We start from the raw sequence: 25817 nt of genomic DNA, 5'->3' as shown, positions 1-25817 counted from the left end.
CCCTCTCCGCCCTCTGCTCCACCACCACTGCGCCACATGAGGGAACCTTCATGTCGCTTTCCTTTGAGTTTAAAGAGGCCCAAACCCTTCCAGAACCAGCAGCTGCCATGTAGGGAGAAGGGCACGTTTTATGGTGAAGGCGAAAGAGAGTTAAAGACTTAGTACAAAGGCCACTAGGGTCTTTCCTTTTTTCCCCCCCCCCACATATATACTGTTGTGTGCCTACACATACACCCCCCAGTTTACCTTAGTTTGTACATTCTACCAAAGGGTTTTCCCCTTCTCCAGGATGCAGAAATCCTTTAATCAAGCAAAGGGGTTCTGATTTCCCTTCACAAGACCTTCATTTTCATTGAACCACATGAGTCAAAGTGCGAACATAGTCACTTCTACCCCTACCATCCCTCACAGATCCTGGGTGTTTTTACCAGGAGCCGTAGGACAGAGGGGAAGAGGGCAACAGGTGAACGTAGCTTCAAAAGCACAGAACTATTAGAGAACTTCACAGCACAGAGACTAAAATTACCTCAACAGACACAGAAGGACCTTGAACTGATTATTTAATGCCTTTGGTGCCTGCCAGTCACACTTGTAAAGGGTCGGCCATAATTGTCAAGTCACTACTTCTTGGTTAGGCCGGCAGGTTCAGAGATAGAAGTCCAAACTCTGCATGACTCAGGATACTCAGTATCCTAGTCACTCTACCAAGCCCAGGACCGCTAGATTCGAACCCTGCTTCAGGTGCTATGGGAGGAGAGCAAAGCGCCGCTCAGGCAGCAGAAGATACAGGCTCAGGAAGGCTGTCTGCCTAGGTGAAGGACGGAGCTGACTTGGGATGGTGACCCTGATTCTGAACTCAGGAGGCTGAACAGCTGCCTCTGCTGAGACTCTTTAAACTCCACCCCAGTGGAACCTACAGCCGCATGTGGGAGAGCTGGGGAGGGCAGCATGGCATGCAAGATGCTCTTCTTCCTCCTGGTTTTGTTTCTTCTGTCCCCAGCATGCCATCAACCTGGTGCATGCTGGGGAATAAAGAGCACTCTTGTTCACGGAGCCAGGTGGAAGCAACGGGGCCGACCTTCTGACCAGCAACCTCAGCCCACCACTTTCAACGCAAGCCGCCGCCTCCTGCTGCACACACACCACAGAGGGGGGGATACACGACGTTCTGCCTGTGGGTTCAGGGCAGGCCTGACTTCTAGGCCAGCACCCCAGCCCCAGCAGGGGCCAGAAACTCCCACCCATGGCTGGAGCACCGTCTATCCGGTTTATACCGCTCACGCACAGCCCTGGGAATTGAAGACATGCTTGTGTTACTTTGGGGTTAAATGCAGTGAACCACAAAGCCAGAGCAGCACTAACCAAGGAGGAGACAGTGAGCCCCACTCTCGACCCCTGTCAGCACCTTCTGACTGTCTGTCAGAGGGACCAGAGGTTGTAACTAGTGTTCCCGGGTCTGTGTGGGGCGTGATATAAATCTGCACCAGGACGGAGTCACTTGTATGATTTGCCTTGATTAACAGGTCTCCTGTTCTTTTCCTGTTTGTCCATTTTGTTTGTTTTTCTTCTGTTTCCTGTATTACTTTGTTTTGGCTCTCTGGGAATGCTGTTCCTCTCTCCTACATGTCTGCATCCTTCCCTCCACCCCCTTTTCCTATCCCTGCCACCCCTCCTGCCCCGCCCATGTCCCATCCCTACTCACCACTCCCATGAGCAGTGGCCGCATCCATTACACTGAGATGTATGAAATGCTGACTCTCATGTCACCACCGCTAGGCCTCGGCAAGAGATGTCCTTCCAAAGTGGCCTATAAGGTAGACAACCCCTTCCTTTGTTCTGGGCTAGAGACCAACAGGAAATGGGATCCAGTTGTGGGGAGGACATACTCTGGGAGGAAGCTGGGTTGGGGGTGTGGAGATGGGAAGCAAGGATTCAGGAGTCAGGAAGATTCATGAGATGGAGTCATAAAGGATACAGGAGTGGTTCTCGTGCTGTTCACTGTGGACCTTTTATTGTGTTACTGTGTTCCTACACGTGTGTGGCTTCTTGTGAGTGGGCTCCTAGAAAGGTGCTGCTAAGTGATGTGTTTCCTTTGAAAGGAGGCAGAGTGGTGGCCGGGGAGGAGTTGGATTGGCAAGAGGAAGCCTAGAACCAAAAAAGCTGAAAAAAAAATGGCTTCACTCGTAAATTAGGGAAACAATGGAGCAATCACTAAGGATTATTCTAGAAGACATGTTTACAAGGAATACTTGTAACAAAAATTTCCCCCTGCGATATAGGAAGGAACAACAGCATAGCTTCCTTCCAGACACAAATACCGAAGAGGAACATGTCTTCCATTTTACAACTGACAGGAACATAGCTCTCTTTCTCCAGTGCCTTAAAGAAGGCAACAACAGACACGAGATTTGTTCAGTTAGCTTTGCCTTCTTAGCATGACCAAGTAGTGGGTGCTAAGAAGCCACCTTCCTTGTGGTCATAGAGCAGCATTGTCCACGGGAGTCATTCGGATGCTCACAGCTTTGGGGCCTTTTCTTCACCTATCAGTAATAGTTACCGTAAACTCCTTGTGTATAGACTGGCCAAGAGCTTTCTCATTCCCCTAAGCACACATCATAGCAATGTTGCCACTACCACAGAAGTAAGAAAGATGGGACTCAGACACAAACAGAGAAACAGCCCTTTACACTCTAACACATCTGTGTCTAGAGTTGCTTTCGGCAAGATGATCTAGTTGAGTATTAGAGAGTGTGACTTGCGAACAACAGGCTTCAATCATTACCAACCACTACCACCAGGATGATGGTTCTGCCAGAGACCTTGCTGCTGCCTCCAAATAGGCTTGCTCCCAGAGAGTATTTCACTGGAATGTAGTCCTTAGGAACCCTCATCCCCAAGTGCTTGGCTCCTGGCACACAGCAGAGGCGATGATATCTTTTTCCGATATCTACAAGTATCACACAGTGGGGAAAGAATTCTTGGAATGAGGCCCTGGTAGAATGAACTGGGAGAGGAATGGGAGGAGAGTCTCACAAATTCCTAAAGCAAGATAATCTCTGAAAGTGGATTTGGCCATTTCAGTTGGATCCCTTCCTCTGGGTGAGGGGAACAGGGCCTGCCCACTCTGCTCCTGCCTGCACCCCCTTCTCTGACTCTGTCTTCCCTGCGCTCCTCATCCCCCTAGAGCCTGTTTGCACTCTCCCCCCTGCCCATCCTGCTCCTCCTCATCCCTTCAATAAATTGGACTTATTGCATGTTCAATCATGTGCTGGCAAATTCCATCTTTTAAAGACTCAAAAAGGGGGCACCAGGATACATCTGTCAAGTGAGATGAACAGAGCCAAGTCTCTGCCCCATCTTTCCATTGACCTTGGAGACGTTCGTGGGAAAAGTAGAAAATAGAGAGTACCTACCTCTGTAGCAGAGAGTGGAGCCACCTCTCAGAGGTGACTCTGTTCCCTAAGGATGTGACTTCTTGAAGTCACGTCCCACCTCTCTGGGAGATAGCTATTTCTAGCACTCCCCATGGGAAGGGGTTGTAAAGAATGGTTAGCAAACCCCCTTCCCTTGGCATTTGGCATCATTCCCTAGACAAAATAGCAGCAAATGAGCTTTAGTGAGAGGCGGGGAGAACTGGACTGGGCTGGGGATGGGAAATCCTTGCCCTTCTTTTCTGTCTATGCATTTAACCTCTGCACTTTCCTTCCCCCTTTTATTTTTAAACCAAGGTGTCTTTCAATATATTTGGTTTTTGCCTGCTCTTTCTCTTTTCTCTTTCACACAGAGGTTGGTCCTGATGAATATGCCAGTGGCTGAGGACATGACAGTCCACTTCACCTCCACACTTATGGCTCTGATCCGGACAGCTCTGGACATTAAAATCGCTAAAGGTCAGATTAGTAGGGGAAGGAAGGAAGGTTGCACCCTATGCTATAACCCGTGCAGCCTGCTATAGGATGGAGCCATCTGAACTACTGCATAGCCAGCCACGCTCCCAATAAGGCCATGACCTGGTTTTATCTCTAACTCAGTAACTTGAAGACTTGCCCTTTATCTGGTAAAATAAATGGCTCGATATTCCATGCCTGACATGTCCTAGCATTCTAGAAATGTTTGTTGAGCATAAAAATTTTAATTCTGTAACTTTTTTCCATAAAGCATCATTTCTCTAAAGTCTTGGGAAGCATCTATAGCAGGTGCCAATAGAGTGGACACTGCAATCCTTTGCCCATCCTAATTGCTAATTCAGTGGTCTGGAAAAGAAACAGTCTGTGACATCTATACAGACCTTTAGTCTGTCTTCTCCTGTGTTTTTAAAAGTCAGGTCTCTGGGACTGTATAATTAGGTCTGGTAGAAGAAATGATATGTATTAATGAAACAGGAGTTTTCCTTATGGATGTCTTCAGTTTCCTCTCTGATATACCAGTGAAGCACCCAGGAGGCTGTTAGAATCAGTGAGGAAGTTGATCTTGGTCTCAGCCTCAGATTGCTGGGAAGAATATGCCTGAGTCACTGAAAATAGGAGCCAGAGTGTCTTCTGCTTCCTCAGCAGAAATGCTGGTGCTGCCAGATCCTCTGTTACCCAGTGCCGAGATTTCCTCTCATTATGTGTGGTGCCATGCTGATTCAGCTTCTGCCCCCACCCACTCCTGGTTGTCATTATTCTGTGTCTGCTCTCATTGGGTTATTAATAATTTATCTTATTCTAGGTGGTGCAGACAGACAGCAGCTAGACTCAGAGCTACAGAAAGAGACCCTGGCAATTTGGCCTCACCTGTCCCAAAAGATGTTGGATCTGCTAGTGCCCATGCCCAAAGGTGTGGTGGCTCCTCCTTGCAAGTGTGCTTGTCACTGTGGCCCAGCATGCCAAGGCCACATCTTTTTGGCAAACCAGAGTGATCAAGGCAATAAGGGAAGGTCACTCCTTTACCATTAAGAAACTAAGTCCCCACTTCTAAAGTACTTTTATTCATAATTAATTGAAAGTAACTTTTTAAGAAAGGTCATTGCTTTTGTGAATGAAATCTCTCTAGGCACATAGATCTCTTCTTCAGCAGAATACCATTCAGTAGGCCCTTGTGCATTTGGGAAAATGTGTTGCTACTTAGACATGAGTATCTGGGATGAGAGGAAGTGGTGCTTACTACTGTCTTTCTTACCATCTGGTGAGCACTGCCATCATTGCATGGGTCTGTCCATTTGCTTTGTGTCCTTGGAGCGCTAATAAACATCAGATGCATAAGTAACAAAGAGTGAGGCTGCTTTGGAGAGTGGGCACAAGAGCGCATGCCCATCTGTATTCTCGGTCATCCCATGCTCCACTTGTGCTTCTAGCCTCTGACCTGACTGTGGGCAAGATCTATGCAGCAATGATGATTATGGACTACTATAAACAGAGTAAGGTAAAGAAACAGAGACAGCAGCTGGAAGAACAGGTAAGGACCATTGAGAACACATTAGATAGGTCATGAATAAACATAGATTTCTAGGGAACAGGTTGCATGTATCCCTATACAATACCCTAAAATGGTGGTAAGGGGTTTTGGAGTTCTAGAGCTTTCTAGTGAGGTGGGATTAGAAACCCAATAAACCTTTTAAAAGGTTAAAATAGTCAAACAAGGAATCAAACTTCTTTTTTTGTCGTTCATGTAAGTTGTGTCTTTCTCATAGCAGTCCCCACAAAGTCACAGGAATTCTTTGTCTCCACATAGAAAAATGCACCCATGTTCCAGCGCATGGAGCCCTCATCACTGCCTCAGGAGATCATTGCTAATGCCAAAGCCCTGCCTTATCTCCAGCAGGACCCCGCCTCTGGCCTGTGAGTAAAACCACATGAAGGGTCCACGGGACTCCTAATTGCATTCTGCCACTGTGGCGCAGGCCCAGGAATCCTGCTCTGAGCCAGTTCCTTCCTGAGGCTGACTGTTTCAAAATGGCTTTTCAGCAGGAGTAAGAGAAAAAAATGAGCCAGGCATGTGTAATGCTGCAACCAGCATCAGAGACAGTAGATGCAGCAAAAGGCCAGTAGCAAAAGGTGCTGACTCATGTTATAATGTACTAACCCCTAAGCTATACTTCTGTTGTAGAGAATTATCATTTCTCAAGGGTTTAGGTGTCCTCTCTCAATGGATCTAGCAGCATAGGTGCTGTGGTTGCTGAGAATAAAGAGGAAAATGAAGCAACAGTTACTGGACTCTTTGCCCCTGGGGATGACAGTTCTAGCAATACTATTTGCTCATCTCTCTTGATTCTGCTGTACCCTGGATATATATATATATATATATATATATATATATATATATATACATATATATATATATATACAGATATAGATATAGATATAGATATAGATATAGATATAGATATAGATATAGATATAGATATAGATATAGATATTACCACTTTTTCAAAGATCAGACAGGGACTATGACTTGGAGAAAGCAGCACCTAGGTTTTTAAATCAGTTATTTCTGATTCTTGAGGCTTCCTATTATATCTTATACTCTCTAATGACCAAAAGGACCTTGTAAAAAGAAAGAAACCCTTAATGGCAGAATGGTCTAGTGCTTCCAAGGCTTACCTACTGTTGGACTATTAGAAATGATCTCTCATAGCATACATATTCCATTACATCATTGTTTTCCTGTGGTCACCAAGTAGGGAGTGGGAGCCAAAGAAGGCATGCACCTCTTCTCAATGGAAATGAAGTTTTGTGGTTGGGTTAAAGCAAGTCTTGCTTGTAGAAGCGGGAATCACTAAGAAGGACAAATCTACTAATGACCAGAAAAGAGATTCCCAGGAGTGAAACCTCCACTGGAGCACTGTCGGGAAGTGCTCACACCATTCATTTCTTTCAGACTGTGGTATAAGAGCTTTATTCTTGCAAATCACTTTCTGACTGCATGATCTAAGAAATTTCAAAGAAAAGAACATGCCCAGAGTTATCTTTACAATTTGGTATGATCAGAGGGCAGTCTTTGGATGCTCTGGGTCCCAGAAAACAAGTAGAAATACATTTTATTGCTCTGTGGAGTAGAGAAAGAAGAAGGTATGACTTCAGAAATGCCATCTTCTCACTGCAAGGCTTTGTGTTATTTTTTCTTGAGTCCTTGATCTATTGGTGGAAGACACCCCTTTGCCCTTGCATCTAGATCTCTGTTTTGTCTAGAATTTCTCCATAAGCCAGCCCACATCATGGGATCATCACTCTGGCTTTTCTTCCATATGTTTATAGATTCAAGTTACTCACTGATTTTATCAATTTTCTTTTTTAGAACAAATTTGGACTAAGCATTGGCACTGGCATTAGACATATTGCTGATCAGGTCATAGTCCCCAGAGATACAAATCTGGAGAATGGAAACTATAGAGTGATAGATTAAATGTGAGAGGGCAGAAAATTGTGTTGCCATGAAAAGGAAACCACTTATCTCATTTGAGGCCTTGGTATGGGGTGGTATGGTGTGTCCTCAAGGAGGAAACAAGGAGATCCAGAGGCGAGCTCTTCAAGAGGTAAAATGAGGTAAACTAAGGTACCTATAGACTACAATTGGAGTAGCACATTCAGGAAAGGTGACTGCTGTCATGTTTGGAGAGCAGCACAGTGACTAGTCTTAGACGGCATTCTAAGCCTTGATAAAGAAGTTAAATCTTTGTCTTAAAATAATGAGGCTTTATGTTTCAGAGTGACCTGATTAGATTTGTGCCTGGTAAAATTCATTTATAAATTCAAGGTAGATTTACTGGATCAGAGGGGGAAATTCTAGGGTAAATTCTAGAGATGATATCATTTAGTACCTTGCTGTGGTTATATAAATTATTGGTGGCAGTGGTTTGAACAAGCAGGCTAGCAGAAGCAGGTAAGCAGGGTACTTAATAGGGAGAATGGGTATGATTTAGGAATAGGCTTTCTATGAGGAATAAGGGAGGGAAGGAAACAAGAGGAACCCCGTGCTTCAAGTTTAAGCCTTTAGGTGGATAGCCCTACAGGCTGGTTCTTTAGAACCATCTGTGTCTTGAGAGCCAAGCACTAATTTAGACAGTGCTTGGGTTATAATGGTGACCACGGGAGGCAGAGCTTGCGCACCACACATACACCAAGTGACCTTACAACCAGAGATCCAGGCCTTAAATGGGAAAACAGGCAAAGAAAAAAGTCATGGTTTTCAAGTAGGATTGTGATAAATTCCAGAAAGAAAAACAGTGGCATGAGATGAAGGCATACAAGAGTTCTGACAGAGATCAAGACTATTTTCTTTCTTTCTTTTTTTTTTTTTTAGATAAAGTGACTATTTTTTTTATTTCATTCGATATGTTTTTTGTTTACATTTCAAATGTAAACTTTTGTTTACATTTCAAATGACCACTTTTCTGGTCCCCCACTCCCTGAAAGTCACATCAGCCCCCTTTCCTCGCCCTATTCTCTCACCCACCCCTTCCCACTTCCCTGTTCTGGTTTTGCCTTATACTGCTACACTAAATTTTTCCAGAACCAGGGGCCACTCCTCCATTCTTCTTGTACCTCATTTGATGTGTGGATTATGTTTTGGGTATTGCAGTTTTCCAGGCTAATATCCACTTATTAGTGAGTGCATACCATGATTGATATTTTGAGACTGGGTTACCTCACTTAGTATGATGTTCTCCAGCTCCATCCATTTGCCTAAGAATTTCATGAATTCGTTGTTTCTAATGGATGAATAGTACTCCATTGTGTAGATATACCACATTTTTTGCATCCATTCTTCTGTTGAGGGATACCTGGGTTCTTTCCAGCTTCTGGCTATTATAAATAGGGCTGCTATGAACATAGTGGAGCATATATCCTTATTACATGCTGGGGAATCCTCTGGGTATATGCCCAGGAGTGGTATAGCCGGATCTTTCGGAAGTGATGTGCCCAGTTTTCTGAGGAACTGCCAGTCTGATTTCCAGAGTGGTTGTTCCAGAGTGGAGGAGTGTTCCTCTTTCTCCACATCCTCGCCAACACCTGCTGTCTCCTGAGTTTTTAATCTTAGCCATTCTGACTGGTGTAAGGTGAAATCTCAGGGTTGTTTTGATTTGCATTTCCCTGATGACTAATGAAGTTGAGCATTTTTTAAGATGCTTCTCCGCCATCCAAAGTTCTTCAAGTGAGAATTCTTTGTTTAACTCTGTACCCCATTTTTAATAGGGTTATTTGGTTTTCTGGGGTCTAACCTCTTGAGTTCTTTGTATATATTGGATATTAGCCCTCTATCTGATATAGGGTTGGTGAAGATCTTTTCCCAATTTGTTGGTTGCCGATTTGTCCTCTTGATGGTGACCTTTGCCTTACAGAAACTTTGTAATTTTATGAGGTCCCATTTGTCAATTCTTGCTCTTAGAGCATATGCTATTGGTGTTCTGTTCAGGAACTTTCCCCCTGTACCGATGTCCTCAAGGGTCTTCCCCAGTTTCTTTTCTATTAGCTTCAGTGTGTCTGGCTTTATGTGGAGGTCCTTGATCCATTTGGAGTTGAACTTAGTACAAGGAAACAAGGATGGATCAATTTGCATTCTTCTGCATGCTGACCTCCAGTTGAACCAGCACCATTTGTTGAAAAGGCTATCTTTTTTCCATTGGATGTTTTCAGACCCTTTGTCGAGGATCAAGTGGCCATAGGTGTGTGGGTTCATTTCTGGATCTTCAATCCTATTCCATTGATCCGCCTGCCTGTCACTGTACCAATACCATGCAGTTTTTAACACTATTGCTCTGTAATATTGCTTGAGGTCAGGGATAATGATTGCCCCAGAATTTCTTTTGTTGTTGAGAATAGTTTTAGCTATCCTGGGTTTTTTGTTATTCCAGATGAATTTGAGAATTCCTCTTTCTAACTCTATGAAGAATTGAGTTGGGATTTTGATGGGTATTGCATTGAATCTGTATATTGCTTTTGGCAAAATGGCCATTTTAACTATATTAATCCTGCCGATCCATGAACATGGGAGGTTTTTCCATTTTTTGAAGTCTTCTTCCATTTCCTTCTTCAGAGTCTTGAAGTTCTTCTCATACAGATCTTTCACATGTTTGGTAAGAGTCACCCCAAGGTACTTTATACTGTTTGTGGCTATTGTGAAGGGGGTCAGTTCCCTAATTTCTTTCTTAGCCTGCTTATCCTTTGAGTATAGGAAGGGTACTGATTTGCTTGAGTTGATTTTATAACCTGCCACTTTGCTGAAGTTGTTTATCAGCTGTAGGAGTTCTCTAGTGGAGTTTTTTGGGTCACTTAGGTAGACTATCATATCATCTGCAAATAATGATAGTTTGACTTCTTAGTTTCCAATTTGTATACCTTTGACCTCCTTATGTTGTCTAACTGCCCTAGCTAGTACCTCAAGTACAATATTGAAAAGATAAGGAAAGAGGGGCAGCCCTGTCTAGTCCCTGATTTTAGTGAGATTGCTTCAAGTTTCTCTCCATTTAGTTTGATGCTGGCTACCGGTTTGCTTTTTATTGCTTTTACTATGTTTGGGTATGGGCTTTGAATTCCTGTTCTTTCCAAGACTTTAAGCATGAAATGATGCTGAATTTTGTCAAATGCTTTTTCAGCATCCAATGAAATGACCATGTGGTTTTTTTCTTTGAGTTTGTTTATGTAGTGGATCGCATTGATGGATTTCTGTATATTGAACCAACCCTGCATCCCTGGAATAAAGCCTACTTGATCATGGTGGATGATTGTTTTTATGTGTTCTTGGATTTGGTTGGCAAGAATTTTATTGAGTATTTTTGCATCGATGTTCATAAGGGAAATTGAAGACCATTTGCTTAAGGAAATAACTTTTGGTATGAAGACGCCAAAGTATATGGAAAGAGTTTTGTGGAAAGCAGATGTAGCCTGGCTATTATTACATTCATCACACTTAAATCAGCATATACATGGAATTCTGGGATCAAAGGACAGGGAGGCCAAAGGAGGCTGGTGAGGTAGGAACAAGAGCATTGGAGAGGCCATTTTAAAAGAAGGTTATCACTCTGAGTTCAAATTATTTAACCATGGAGTCGTTTGGTGATTCCAAGGGTCCTGTCAATATTTTTTTCTGTTTTTCTAACAAAATACCTCAGACTAGTAGGTTATAAAGAATAGAATTTGTATTTGGATAATAATGCTGGGTTTTGGGAAGCCCCAAAGCATGGTGCCTTATGTGATGAGGGCCTTTTAGTTTTATCAAATTGTGTGAGAAGAGACAGAATAGCCTTGTTAGCACAGATATTTGGGTCTTTTGTGATGAAGACTGTAAGTGATGTACCATGGGAGCTCTGCCTTCATGGCCTCATCAGCCCTAATAATCTTCCAAATGGTCTACTTTTATATTTAGTAATGGAATTTCCAACACATGAACTTTTGAGGACACATGAACCCATAGGAGGTCTTCTTCACCTATTAAAGAGTTAACTGTTCTTTCTAGAACTCATGGGACTATGTGCTATACTTTCAATGTCCCTCTTGTTCCCTTGATTTTCAGTAGAAGACACATGAATGAATGAATGAATGAATGAATGAATGAATGAATGACATTTAGACAAGTAATATCAATATGAATGACTCTATGAAAGTTGCAAAACTCTGCTAACACTCTCACTGTCAGGGGGCCCACCAGCTGATTCTCTTCTATCCAAACCTCTCTTTCAATGCTAAATCTAGTATGATTCTACTGATTGGCTATGTTTTAAAGTAAGTAGTTTTACTTGTTTGCTCCTCTAAGTTTCTGTAGGATGCAGAGTCTTCAGTAGTAGACTGTTAGGAAAAATGCCTCCCTAGAGAAGATGCTGACATTTGGAGAGATGATGTGTCATCTTGTAGGCACACAACTTTTCAGAGAGTAGAGCTGCAAAGCCCTGGCCTCTGCCCTCTTTCCCCAGAACCATGAGGGCTTGCTTGCATTCTTGCTTAGGCCAAAGAAAACTGCTACTGTATTGGTAGCAGTAATGGCAACAGAAGCCAATGTTTCAGGAAGGGTTTTTGGATCCCCATGGATACAATTGTATAGGAATTACTGAACTAAACTGGCTCAGCAGTGATCTACCAGACCACTCCCTGTATATGTCACTCAACAGTGTTTTTCTCTACCTCATCATTTAAATCTTCTCCCACATAGCAAGCAACACAGGCATCTAACTCACCCACCACCTCTAAAGTCATCTTCCAGTTCGTGAACCAACAGTGACGGTGAACAGCACAGAGAAACCCTTTAGGAGTGTTCATGGAACTGAATTGGATAGAGCTGAGCTTAGCCATGAATGCTGGCACAGTAAACCATTTTAAAGACTATGACTGCTTAATATTTAAACAAGCTGTTCACTGTTTAAACTCTGGCATTTTTCTGCCCAATGAGGGAAACTCAACAGAAACAGGTTTATACTCTAGCACTGGTCTTCCATATGGCTGAGTGTGACAAATGATGTCATTTGTCACAGATATGCTGGTCGCCAGCAGAATGATGAATGATTCCAAATGCAGGTTGAAAACACCAGTTCCTATGTTTTCTTACGCTTTCTTAAACATCTTCTGTTCTAAGACCAGCCACCTGCAAAATCAACAGATTTATAGACCAGCTGAGATTGCAGTGTACAGCTCTCATAAGGAGGTCTTCTATGGGATGGGGCTTGCTAGTGGGAGTTTTGGCATGACTTTTTCTCTGTCTCTCATTACCTCTGAATTTGACATTGCTTTTCAGGAGTGGTCGGAGTGGATACCCTTCAATGAGTCCACTCTCCCCTCAAGAAATATTCCAGTTGGCTTGTATGGACCCATCGGATGATGGACAATTCCAGGAACAGCAGTCTCTGGTGAATGAATGAGTACATGACCTCAGAAGCATTTCCTTGGTCTCCTGATCCCCTCCATCCTATTTTCAGCCCCTTCTTACCTAGTTTTTCATGCCCACTGAGAATGTTCTCTCTTAAAGTTTTAGTCTCAGAGGGCTCTTCTCTCCTGTGGGGACTTAAATTTCTTCAGGTCAAACCCTTTTAATTTACAAAATTTTGAAGCAAATATATACAATCTTGCCCTATGATAGCAAGCTTTAAGACAGTTTGATACAGTGAGTGGTATCTATGCATATTGTGTGCTGTACTGTTGAGTGAGTGCTGCTTATAGGAATACAGGAATGTCTGTAGCATCCTTGAGTGAAGTCCACCTCCTCTAATACTTAGTGGCTGCATCTGCAACAATGACTAGCTGTCTGACGTGACATATGGAAGACTTCACTATTTTTGTTATATGTGAGCTCAGGCAAATTTCTTCCCTCCAGTTATAATTTTACAAGGTCACATACATTCCAAAAAGCTCCTAATGTGGTTTTCCTGACCACCAGATAAGTTTTTCATTAGTCAGGATGGTAAAATCTCTGATAACCCTATTGAGTCAAGTTCAATCTAGGAAAAGAGAGCACCAGTTAAAAAGTTGGCTTTACTATTGCAAAAGCAAACCTGATTGCCAAACTAATCAATTTTGCAATTATTCTTAGCTTGGGAATCATGAGTTCCAAGTTTCCTCCCAGGCCTAATTGGATTGAGCAAGACAAAACCTAGTTTTTGCAAATGTCTATACAGCCAGCCAATATTAAGTGAGCTGAGCCTCATTTCTTTACATTTATTTACTGGTGACCTTTTTCTTCTCCTTTGTCTCATGAACCTTTCTTGCCACTACTATATATCCCAGAACCATGCCAAATGGATGATGATGGTGGTGGTGGTGGTGGCAGCAGTGTGTGTGTGTGTGTGTGTGTGTGTGTGTGTGTGTGTCCAAATTTGTGTGATAAAGTAGGTACTCTTCAGAGAGGAGTAACTCAACTGGGTAATTCTGTCTTCTGTGATTGCTGAGACAGAAGGTCATGAATAGTTGTACTGGAAAAACAGCAAGGTCAGTTATCCCCTGACTACTGAACAACTTGTTCAAGAATGTTCTTGGTAGAGTGGGTAGAGTTTCTGACAATAATCACCCTTTTCCCCTGACTGTTTTAGCACTAAGACCTAGGAACTAAATTAATATGGATAGCGTGATTCTGAAAATTCTTAGCACTTTATGCCTTGCCAACCTAGTTGATAGGTATGGTGGAGAAAAATCTCAATAATGTGTCTTTCCCCCCACCACCAGGGACACTTGACTACCTCATCATTTCTGTGAGTTTCCCCAGGCTGAGATGTAGTGCCAGAACTTTCGGATTTGTGTTCATCTTGTCGGTGCCGGTGTCTGTAATTTAATTCAGGTGTCAGCCATGCAACACACTCACCACTGTCTACTTTTGCCCGTCCCTCTGGGTCCCTGCTCCATGTCCTGAGGCGTGGCCGTGATTTGTGTATGTGCATATGGAGTGTGTCTCACACCGCCTCTGACACATGTAGACTTCAGTGTCATTGCTGCATCTGTTTGAAGTTGGAATTGTGTGCCGCATTATCACATGCACTACAAATGTTGTGGCCTCCTCAACCGCATATATCACATGGCCTGGGAAGGTCCTCTCCCCAACCACACCAGTAGCCATAAAGTTGGCCAGCCATCCCAGGTTCCCCTTTCTTTGAACACTGACCTACCCATGCACCCATATTTTAGAGTATAAATAGCTAAATATAAAATGACATTTTTTTCCTAGAATAATCTCCAGATGTAAAAGATATACTTTGATCTCTGTGTGGCTTATGTAAGTAGCTCCAAGATTTGTACAATTATAAAGTTATCTTCATGATAACTCACATTCTTGAACTAGGAAATTAACACAGGAGTTTGAGAGGTAACACTTCCCTAACTAACCTTGTAACACTTTGTGGGGGCACATTTTAATATAGTCACATCACGCACATATATGACTGGTGAACAATTGGAATGTTATGAGTCCAAATGACATGTATTAATTATTCTTACAATGAGGCAATCTACATGCTGATGATGTGATAATATTTAGATATATTAAACTAAATAAAAATATGTAATTGATTTTTTTAATGATCACATATTTAATCATAAAAGTGGTTTGCTTTATATTTCTTGTAGTAGATTTCTGATAGATGGTTACCCACTATACTTTTGGATGGCTTTAATTATAAAACTCTTACCTAGTAAACTCATAATATATTTTATCTTATATAATTAGCAACTTTCTTTCAAATCCTGGTTTCTATGTAACTGATAAAACAATTCTTCAAAGAATAAACATAGTAATAACACCCATCAGAAGATAGAGTTCACATATGTCAAGAATTCAATGAGCATAAACGTTTGTTTGATAAATCTATAAAAGCCTGAAAGTTGTTTTAAAGATGGCCTTTGCTTCTTCATTCCCATTTAGAGACTTTTGTTTGAGATTTCTAGCATTGCACATAGAAAATTATGCATGTGTGCTCACATAATCCACTTACAACTAGGGCCTCATAAATATCAGTCTCCCTTCTAAAAGCCATTTTTATAATGGGGGCTGCGAGGCAACCAGATGGAACCAAGTCCCACAAGCTTGGCTGTGTGTTTATTTCCAGGAGCCAGAGGTTAGTGATTTAAAAAGTGTGCAGTCCTCTAGCCATGGCATCCACCTTCCTCCGGACACCCAGGAGCATGCGGGATCCGGGAGGGCATCCTCTATGCCGCGTCTGACTATGGACCCCCAGGTAAAACTCAAACACCACATACCTTATGCAGTGGCGTCCCAGGCTTTATTAGGTGGGTTATGAAATACCTGATCCTTTCAGGTAAGCCCCAAACTTTCCTCTACCCCTTAACTACACACAAAACCTAGTTTATGGACCATCTCTGATAAAGTTTTCTCTATGTTGTGTTTTTAATAAATCTCACCTTCCAAGTGTCTACTCAACAACATCATATATCTTTTCCTGCCCTGGGCTAAGCATTCTCAGGACCCAAGCAGCAGGCCGTTTTCTCTCTGTATTTTCCCATCCTCCTCTGCACATGAGTCATTTGTACACACGGCTCTATGTCAGGACTGTCATTTCCAGTGCAGGCCACGCCTCATTTCTTTGTCTGTTTTCTTGGCTTCTTTGTCTGTCTTACATCAAGTTTTGACAGAGACAAGAAGTTTTTGTGGATCTGTTCTAACACCTGTGGCAATCCAAAGCACCAGAGTTTGTGGGGGTAGGACACTGGGGGACAGTGATGGAAGGAGGGTGGTACTTTCTTAGTGGTTAATCTGCAAGCTTACCTAGGGTAGGAGGTGCTAAGGCAGAGTCTTATCTGTTAAGTTAAAAAAAAAGAAAATGCTTCCCTCCGAATGTAGCCTTTTGGACAATTGCTGCCACCTATTTCAAAGTAACTCACTATTTACAGCAGGTCCTGACTGATCACCCAAGGTAGATAGTTGGATGAGACATTTACACAGTGCCTGGCCAGGCTACATAGTAAGTGGATCATCTGGTTTTATTCATGAAAACAAGGAGGAGATCCAAGCCACTCTCAGTGAATGTGAGCTTATATAGGACATCTTTTCCCGATTAGCCTCTGTAGCCAAGGTTTCTACAAGGGGGATTCAAGGGAGGTGACAATTTTCAGGGGTTATAGCTCACCATTCCCGAGAGTTTCAGTAACACATCTGGATCTCCAGACTCTTTCAATAATTAATCCAGACTCTGTATTCCTCTGGGTTTGTTTCCTTTCCAGGTGGTAACAGACCCTAGCTCTATGAGACGTTCATTTTCCACAATTCGAGATAAGCGTTCAAATTCCTCCTGGTTGGAGGAGTTCTCCATGGAACGTAGCAGTGAAAACACCTACAAGTCACGGCGCAGAAGTTACCATTCCTCCCTGAGGCTGTCAGCCCACCGCCTGAATTCTGACTCTGGTGAGAGGGTCATTTTTAGCATCTATCTCTTTTCTTGGCAACTGACAGACCTTGTATTTGTAAGAATTAGGTGTGACTGAACATAATTTAGATAAAGTGGAATGCGATTTAGATAACGACCAGGGTTTAAGAAAGAGAATAGATAGGGCTGGCTCATGCATAAAGAGCTTGCTATGCAAGTGTGAGGACATGCATTCAAATTCCAAGAACTTACATAAAACTGGGGCCCAACAGTACACATCTGTAACCCTAGTGTGCCTCTGACAAGATGGATCCTGCTATTACAGTGTATGTAGCTGTTGTCCCTAAAGTGATACCATCTCAAACACCTATGCTCATCTCGCCTGTATACAAACTGAAAGACAAATGCTCTTCGTCAAAATGCCGCTCTCTCTGAGGTATCATCCTGAGCCTGACTCAAACCCTGCATGTTCATCACAAATGTCAATGCCATTAATCAAGGTTTCAATTAGCCTCTTACAAAACAACAGAGGTTCATAGGGCTGTTGTGGAAGCCACCTCATCCCCACCCCCACCCCCACCCCCACCCCCACCAAACACACTGAGCTCGACCACCAGCTCCAGTTTTACCCACACTGTTACCTTGTTTCATGCACTGAGGTTTACTTAAAGGCTCTCTGTTTTACTGGTTTTGAAAATGTTAGAAATCATTCGTTAGAACTCATCCCGCTACTTACTTCACTAGATGCAGAAATCAAACTTGAAAACCAGGGATCTTTCCCAAGTTGAGAGCCAGGAAGTGGCAGCATGAAGACTAGAATGGAGATCCTTCAAGCTAAACCCCTAGGTCCTCATCCAAACATTACATTAGATGTGCTAGCATCTCGTTCATTGAACCCTCCCAGTCTCCTTCCTCCTTCCTCGTGCTATCTTCTCAGGTCAAGTGCAGGTCACAGGTAATCCCTCGGCCATCTGGCAGAGACACTGTTTACTATATCTGGCATAAAAGAAAGCAGAGAAAACAGTCTCTACTCATTAGTACCTGTCTTTTCAGTGGTACCTTGCAGACTTACTTGGTCAATAAAAATGTCACTTTCTACCTTTTCTGCCGCATTTCCCTTTTAAGTCATCTGTTGATCTGCCTGGAGAAGCCAGGGCACTTCCGTCAATTCAGGAGACCATGAAATATGAGCTGAATGTAACAGCAGTGTCTGGTAGGGACTCTCTCTTCTCACCATGTCCTCACAGGATAGATAACAGGGACAGCAAGCAAACTACCTCTGGGATACTTATTCTATAACAAAAGCCTAACTGTCCTAAGCTGGTCACCTGCTGAAGGCTGTACATCCTGTCTTGAATCCTAACCTCCAATGGAATGAACGCTGAATTCTGAACAAACACAATCAGTTCACAATGGCTCAAATCCCTGGTTGGGATAGAATCTGTGGCTTGGAGTTCAGTGTCCTCAAGCCAGAAATGGCTGATTAACAATAACCAGTTGTTGTTCTCACCTTCAACAGGTCACAAGTCTGACACCCACCGCTCAGGAGGCAGGGAGAGAGGCCGATCCAAAGAAAGAAAGCACCTCCTCTCTCCAGATGTCTCCCGCTGCAATTCTGAGGAGCGGGGGACACAGGCTGACTGGGAGTCCCCAGAACGTCGCCAGTCCAGGTCACCCAGTGAGGGAAGGTCACAGACCCCCAACAGACAGGTGAATATGGAGAAGTTGAGCCTCTAGTAGGTCATGGTAGTGGGGAGTGTTGTACTGGGGGAGGGTGCCTTCCACTGCTTGTGTCAGTCTCTGGGAGCTCTGCACCTGATTTTCACAAGAAATTACCACTGAACACAGAGGCTGGCTGTTCTTTGCTTGCAGATTCAGAGGTAACAGGAATTCACAAGAAAGGAGATCCCTCCGATCCCCTAAGTAAGACAATATCTGGAAGTCAATCCATTCCTGTCTTCGGTATCTGGATATATAAATTCAGCTAGATTTAAGAAATAAAGCTGGCCATTCAGCCATAAGGTCTAATTCTCTGTATCAACCTCAATGATAATTCATCTCTCAAGCCAGAATTTGCAAGTCAGACAACTCCACTTTGCTTACGGATTGCGTAGTCATCTTAGGAGCAAGAGTGCATATCACCTCTTCATCTTTTGCTAATTCCCAGTCTATGCCTAAGAAATGCCAGCTATGTGACAGAATTCTTTGCATTGCCCCTCTCTCCCAGACCTAACTTCTCAAAGTTCCTGGAGTCCAGACTGGAGACTCATTTGTTTAGAAACAAGAGACTGTTAAAGCAATTCTAACACACAGCAGTAGAAAAATTTACCCAAGAAATGGTGGTTTCCAAATTATATTGCAGAACAGAGCCAGCCCTGGGGTTTGCTAACACAGCAAATCCCTGGGACTTTGGAATCCAATGAGACTTGCTTAAAAGTCAAACCCAGAATTCCACATCTGAAAGGACCCCCCACTCCAGAAGATTCTCACAGGTAGCTCACAAGTTTCACACACCTTGAGAGACCAGTGCTGGAATCCATTTGTCAACAGCTGGGCTCAGGTACTATAGGGACTAAGCAAGGAAGACAGGTAAGGGCACAGACAATAGATAAGGACACGTTGGCTATAGAAGCAAGCCAAAGGCCATCGCTAATAAAGAGGCAAGAAAGCAGGCTTTAAAACACCATGGATACTCACAGTATCCTCTAGTTGGAAAACCAGGTGTTAGGGATCATTTCTAATGTTTTGACTGAGGGTCCCTGCCCCCAGCTAGCTGGTTGGTAATAAGAATTGCCATACAGCCAATGGCTGGGCAGGGAGATAGAGCCAGACTTTTAGATTGTGCAGGTAAGGAACCAAGAAAGAGAAAGGAAGAAGAGAGAATCACCATGACAGGGAAGCAGAAAGCTAAAACTCAAAGGCCTGCCAGTATCTAAGACTCTGAGAAAGCGGCCCTAGGAGACACTTCCCCTATTGGGTCTTGGATAAAATATAGATTTTAAAAGATGTTATCTCAGGAATACTAGAGAGGGGTGTTTGCTAGCCACGGAGAGGTTTAGAAGTGCCCAACCATTGAGCTAGTCAAGACGTATCAAAATTTGTGTGTGCGTGCGTGCGCATGCTTTTCATTCTTGAATCCAAAGCTCTTGGGCAGGTATAGTGTGTACTTGTCCTGCTACAAGCCAAAGCAGTTTAACAACTCACCACTACAAATGGGAAGGAAAGGGATTTTGCTTTTGCTTAGAACTCATTTCCCAAAAAAGATGGGCTCATAGCAACCTTTCAGGGAGCTGTTTTGCATAGAACCTTCAGGTATTTCTGTACGCCCTTATAATATGCAGTTTCCATGTCCTGGCTAGCCATCAGGTTGTTTTATTGTCACAGTGGTATGCTAGAGCACCTGCTCAGGTCTACCCCAAACCCTGTGTGGCTAAACCTGCATCATTAGTTAAACTTGATTTCCAGAAATTTGTCTGCACTGCAAAATAATTAAGATGTACCGATCTAGATGGCATCTACTCATTGGATCCCTAAATCCTTGCAGGGTATGAGTAGTACAGACTACCCCAACCTCTAGACTCAAAAGAGCCTTCTACATAAGGGGTTGGGGTCTCAAGAGGGCCCACCGTGCCTAATCTGTCATCTTTCTCCCGCAATGCAGGGTACTGGTTCCCTGAGTGAGAGTTCCATCCCCTCTATCTCCGACACCAGCACCCCAAGACGAAGTCGTCGCCAGCTCCCACCTGTGCCACCAAAGCCTCGTCCCCTCCTCTCCTACAGCTCCCTGATGAGACACACTGGTGGCATATCTCCACCTCCTGATGGAAGTGAGGGTGGATCCCCACTGGCCTCTCAAGCTCTGGAGAGCAACAGCGCTTGCCTGACCGAGTCTTCCAACTCCTTGCACCCCCAGCAGGGCCAGCACCCTTCCCCACAACACTACATCTCCGAGCCCTATCTGGCCCTCCATGAAGACTCCCACGCCTCAGACTGTGGCGAGGAGGAGACACTCACCTTTGAGGCAGCCGTAGCTACTAGCTTGGGCAGATCCAATACCATTGGCTCTGCACCACCTCTACGGCACAGCTGGCAGATGCCTAATGGGCACTACCGACGGCGGAGGCGTGGGGGACCTGGGCCTGGCATGATGTGTGGAGCTGTCAGTGACCTCCTGAGTGACACGGAAGAAGACGATAAGTGCTAGAGGCTGCCATCCCCTCCGATGCATGCTCTTCTCTCACAGGGAGAAAACCAAGACCAAATTGGGAAGCCAGTGCGGCCCGGGGGGGAGGAAGAGGGAGAAGGAAGATGGAGAAAGGACGCCATGCATCCTCAGAAAAGAGGAAGGAAAAGACAGATGGAAAACCAGTCAAACCCACCAATTTGCATTATTTCCCTTTGCAAGATGGGCACTGCCATAGTCCTGCCTCTTTGCTGGGGAAAGAAAATACAGGAATGTGGGGGTTTATTCCCTTGGGAGAAGGGACACGAAGGTGGCTTGGCTTCCGTTGCCCCTTCCCACTTTTCTATAAGCTGCAGCAGGATCTGGCCGACCTGTGTCGAAGCTCATTGCCCCGAGCAGCTGGGAAGACTTCCCCAGCATCTTAATGAGGGAAGAGTCAAAATAGCAGGAGAAGAATCTCCTCACCAGCTCTTGCATTTTGGCTGTCCCCCGGGAGCAACTGCAGCAGCAGCAGCAGCAGCAACAGCATCTCATGCATTATCTTGGGGCTTGCTTTCCCCAAAGAGACACATGCTACATCGGGAGCACTGGATGCTGATGGGAGATGGGAGGGAGGGAGAGAAGGGCCAGAGTAGAAGGGCCCAAGGTGCTGTGGCAACAGCAGCAAGGGCTGGTCTGGGTGAGAAAAGCCATAGCCCAGCAGCCTGTACCATGAAGAGGAGGGTCAAAGACACAGAACTGGAGGTGCTGTGCGTATAGTCCTAGACTCTGACCGTTGTAACTCACACAGTAGGTGCTGTGGTAGGTAGGCTAGATAAGGAGGTTCTCCAGGGCCCACAAAGGTGCCTGTAGCTCTGGTAAGGATAATATTAACTCCAATAGCCAGGGCCCCAACCACAGAAGGGTTCAGCCACAGCGTGGGAACTCCATGCAGTTCTCGGCCTTGTCCCTTTTAGATTCTAGTCAGAGGGAAGCCCCCAACAGTAGGGGCGAGATAGAAGGGGAGACTTAAGGCACTCTAGGTAGACTCAGTTTTCCAACAAGCATAAAATGAGCTCTGTTGGTGACAGGGCTGTGACCACAGTAGGCTGGGGGCAGGCAGCAGGCCTCTTGTCAGGGAGCAAGGCTAGTGCTAGCCAAGCCCGGAATAGCCGAGTATTAGCAATTACATGTTCTCTGCCACTTCTCCAAATTGACAGGGAACACATATCTGAGGGGGGTCACTGTGTAATGACTTCTCTAAAGATGAGAAAGCCTGGTAGACTGAAACAGGGGAATGTTCCCTAAGGGTATCAGCCTGGGGATCCCCTAAAGGAGAAGTTCTGGAGCCTGAAGCTCGTGCAGCTTGATTTGGGGTTTGGGGAGTCAGATGGTGAAGATACTTTAAGATAATTAAGAAACTATACCTCAGTTTTGACCTGAGCTGCTGATTTTAGTAAAATAGGCTCTGATGTGGCTCCCACTGTCTCTGAATGGTCCCTGGGTTTCGTCCCTCCCAGAGTAAAGGATGGGTAAAAAAAAACAACCTCGGGCCACTATGTCATTCCTAATCCCCCAAACCAGAAACATCAAGGGAACTTAGGACCCTTCCTCAAATACTTCCATCAATATGCAGTTGAAAGCTCCATTCTGGGGACTGCATCACCCCTTCCTTAAGCTTCTCTCTAGTGTCATCAGAATGGGTGAACAGATGCCTGGGAGCAGAGTGTTGGGCAGGACTGCCCTCTCTGGCCTCTGCACAGGACCCTCTCCAGTGAGACTGGAGACCATCACACTGAAAGCTCAGTGGATCGAGTCTTTATCCTCTTCCAGACTTGGCAGAGTCCTTTGGGACTCTTGTGTAGAAGCAGTGTTTCTTAGAAGAAATTCTCTTTTCATATGACATTTCCTTTCTATTCCTCTGTTCCATTCTTTCTAACCCTGGGCTGACGCTGCAGTAGCAGCAGCCGCTCGGAAAAGCCGAGTTCATCCATGTGGCCACAGTCACCTGCCACGGTCCGCCTTCTCTTTTGAGTATTGATGGAACTTTCATGAACCATGGTCAGCCCCAAACCAAAGTAGTCTCATGACAGGTGACCAGTGAGGCCAACCCAAGGCCTGCCACCTCTCAGATCCTCCCCTTCCACTTCCATTGTCCTCTCCCTGTGTGCTCAGGGGCAGCTAAGAATATAAGCATGATCCTAAGGGATGTATGCGATGGTTACATAAGACAGATGCTGGGACTTGTGTTGTTTTTAAGGTCTTCTCTGCTCAGCCTCATTCCATGCCAAAGTGCTGCTATAGGCCTCTTTGTGTGCACGAAATTGCTTTCCTCTGTATTGGACATGCAGCTTTCCGTAGGGGAAGCCTGCAACAGGATGACCATTCTGAACCGGCAGGTCTGTTGGGTGGTTGTTTGTGAACGCCGGTGGCAAAGAGATGGCATTCCCATCCCTATAATGGGAGTAATGTGGGCTGGCAGCACAATGACCTGGAATTCACCTGCAAAGGATAGTATCACTAAATCCATGTGTGCATACACACACACACACACACACACACACACACAACATTGTAAAGATATCAAGTATTATAGCTGTGGTCACTTAACTGACCACATGGTTTATTTATTTATTTTTTTTATCACTGGTGAACTTCTAAACATTTCTTTGTCAACTTATCCTGGGTTTCTTTTATCTTGGACCACACTTACCCCTTATTAAGACCAGAACATAAAAGAATTTTTGTTAAGTCACAAACACATCATTATAACAATCTCTAGTTTCCTACTACCTAATAAACTTGAATGCCACCCTCCTTCTTTGAATCTGGCCAGGGCTTTCCCTCCTAGCTATCAGAGCCTCTATCTTTCTCTTTAAAAGAAGCTGCTTTCTCCAAGCCCGTGCATCTTGCATCTTCCGGTACATAGCATGACTCTTTGGGTGCAGAAATTCTTCTTGCAGAATTCTTTAGACAGATGTCTCATTACCCTGGCAAAAACATTTGGTCCTCATCACCTCAGAACAAGAGGGAAGAAGAGAAAGCATGAAAGGAAGAGGCCAGGCAGGGAGGTGGTGTAACTGTGCTTGTGTTTGGGCATGCCTTTTCTCGTAAGGTTCCAGACCGCTTGTCCTGTCCCTACCTTCCTATCTGTAGGAGGGTACAGCAGTCTTCAAAAGGATAGGAGGCTCAAGCCAGTGTGCCCTGTGTGTCAGGAAAAACATCTGCCGATGAAGGGACCGGTACCCTCTAGTACCACCAGCCTCCACATGAGCCATAATGAAGGTTTCCAGGATGGGGCGGGGCGGGGCGGGGCGGGGGGGGGGGGTAAGAGGAGGAGTTATGCCGCACTTCGACCCGAGGAATTTAATTTTACTGTAGTCTTCACTTCTGGTACCAGCTCGTTCCCCAGACCGAGAGTCAATACATGTTTCCCTGAAGTGGACTCCAGATGTTCTGAACCTTTTCCTCCCTTTGCTCTGAGGCCCCACAAAGAATGCCCCATATTCCAGCCTTTAGTCCACATCTCCCTTTCCATCCTCTATCCATACCCCTCCGCCACAGGTTCTTCGTGTGAACTGGAGTGCCATTGGTCCTCCAACCTAGTCTTTTCTTTTGCTGCATGCTAGCACATTCTGAGATGCTTAGATCAAAGCGTACAGGATGCAGTAACTGCCTCTGCCATGGTGTTAGGAAATGGTTCCTTCTAACAACGCCTCAGAAGCGTTGTCTGAAGCTCACCAGGTGAGCTTTACAAGATCATTTCTAGTGAACCATAAAAGAATGTACACAAGGTCTGTGTACATAATGAAGGCTCACTACAGACAGATTAGGTCTCTTTGGTATAGTGGAACAAAAATTTTAAGAAATTTTGAGTTTAGTTTTAAACATGAAATTTTTTTTTGTTACATTTCTTTCTGAAGCCTGTAATGTCTATTTCATTTTTTGGATAGAATATCTAAGTAGGTAGAGCAGGGAGTCTTTAGGAACTTTGTTTCTTAGCTCAGTTATAACATTGAAAGAGTTGAAGTTATATGTAAAGGAAAGGTGGACAGTGGGAGGGAATCAGATTGTCTCCTGATATGCAGAGATTTTCTGAGACTTGAAAGAAGTTTCGTAGCAATTATCACTCTGAGAATCATGTCTGTCATATTTTGAAACACCTTCCCCAAGGCCTGAGGCTACTGGGTCAAAGCAGCCCATTTCTTGGGAAGGAGTCCCTCTTCCACCCAGCCTGTGTGTGTCCCTCCCTCCTGGTTCTCAGAGCATTGCATACTCCAAGAGAAACAGGGGAATACTTTATGAAGCAGGCAGAAGAGGATCAGCTTACCCCATGTAACTGGCCAGTCACAGCATGATGGATTAACACCAGACAAGAACAGCTAAGGAATCTGGTTAGTTCAGATGAGTTGTCATTAAATATCTCCACATGGAGATTCTTCTTTTAACAAAAGCTAAACAAAATTAACTACGGGGCTATGACCTAACTCTTCCATGAATGTGATCAGAGGCAGCCCCATGTTAAGTGCTATCTGTACCAGTAGCCTTTTGCAGTTTTTCCTCTCTGAACCACCCAGAACATCCTAACCAGATCTGTCCCAAACAGCAGCAGCTGATACCTTCTCCATTGGACAAAGACTGCTAGGGTGTTTTGTCAGATGTCACAGGCTACACCCAGAGTACATAGATGTACTACATGAGGGGAAAGGTCTGGGAAAAATAATTCTATTTGCTTTCTGGTGGCCATCTTTTCTTTTCTGTGAATCTTTTTGGTGTTTGGGGGGTATTCCCCTTAATTAATTTGGTCTGTTTCATGGGTATCCCAGAAAAGTCACATGACACCAAGAACAGCAAATTCACAAGTTAGTCCAACCTACCCCAAAG

At 44.3% G+C, this 25817-nt stretch overlaps 1 protein-coding gene across 3 annotated transcripts in view; it reads left to right on the top strand.

Annotated features, from left to right (window-relative positions):
• Positions 1 to 20975, top strand: part of Cacna1e (calcium voltage-gated channel subunit alpha1 E) — a 309640-nt gene extending 288665 nt beyond the window's left edge. For 2 of the 3 annotated variants that reach the window (XM_052200273.1, XM_052200272.1), the window contains 9 exons: positions 1718 to 1814; positions 3785 to 3890; positions 4711 to 4818; positions 5336 to 5436; positions 5713 to 5819; positions 12703 to 12814; positions 16629 to 16809; positions 18291 to 18481; positions 20433 to 20975. In XM_052200273.1, the coding sequence (XP_052056233.1) occupies positions 1718 to 1814; positions 3785 to 3890; positions 4711 to 4818; positions 5336 to 5436; positions 5713 to 5819; positions 12703 to 12814; positions 16629 to 16809; positions 18291 to 18481; positions 20433 to 20975 (1546 nt within the window). Of the gene's footprint in view, positions 1 to 1717; positions 1815 to 3784; positions 3891 to 4710; positions 4819 to 5335; positions 5437 to 5712; positions 5820 to 12702; positions 12815 to 15496; positions 15626 to 16628; positions 16810 to 18290; positions 18482 to 20432 lie in introns of all 3 variants that reach the window. The other variant, XM_052200271.1, reaches the window with a different exon arrangement.
• The last annotated feature ends 4842 nt before the right edge of the window (positions 20976 to 25817 follow it).

The sequence above is a fragment of the Apodemus sylvaticus genome, chromosome 12, assembly GCF_947179515.1.
Source record: "Apodemus sylvaticus chromosome 12, mApoSyl1.1, whole genome shotgun sequence".
Taxonomy (NCBI): Eukaryota; Metazoa; Chordata; class Mammalia; order Rodentia; family Muridae; genus Apodemus; species Apodemus sylvaticus.
The sequence above is the reverse complement of the archived record's forward strand: the minus strand, read 5'-3'. Positions and strand labels throughout refer to the sequence as shown.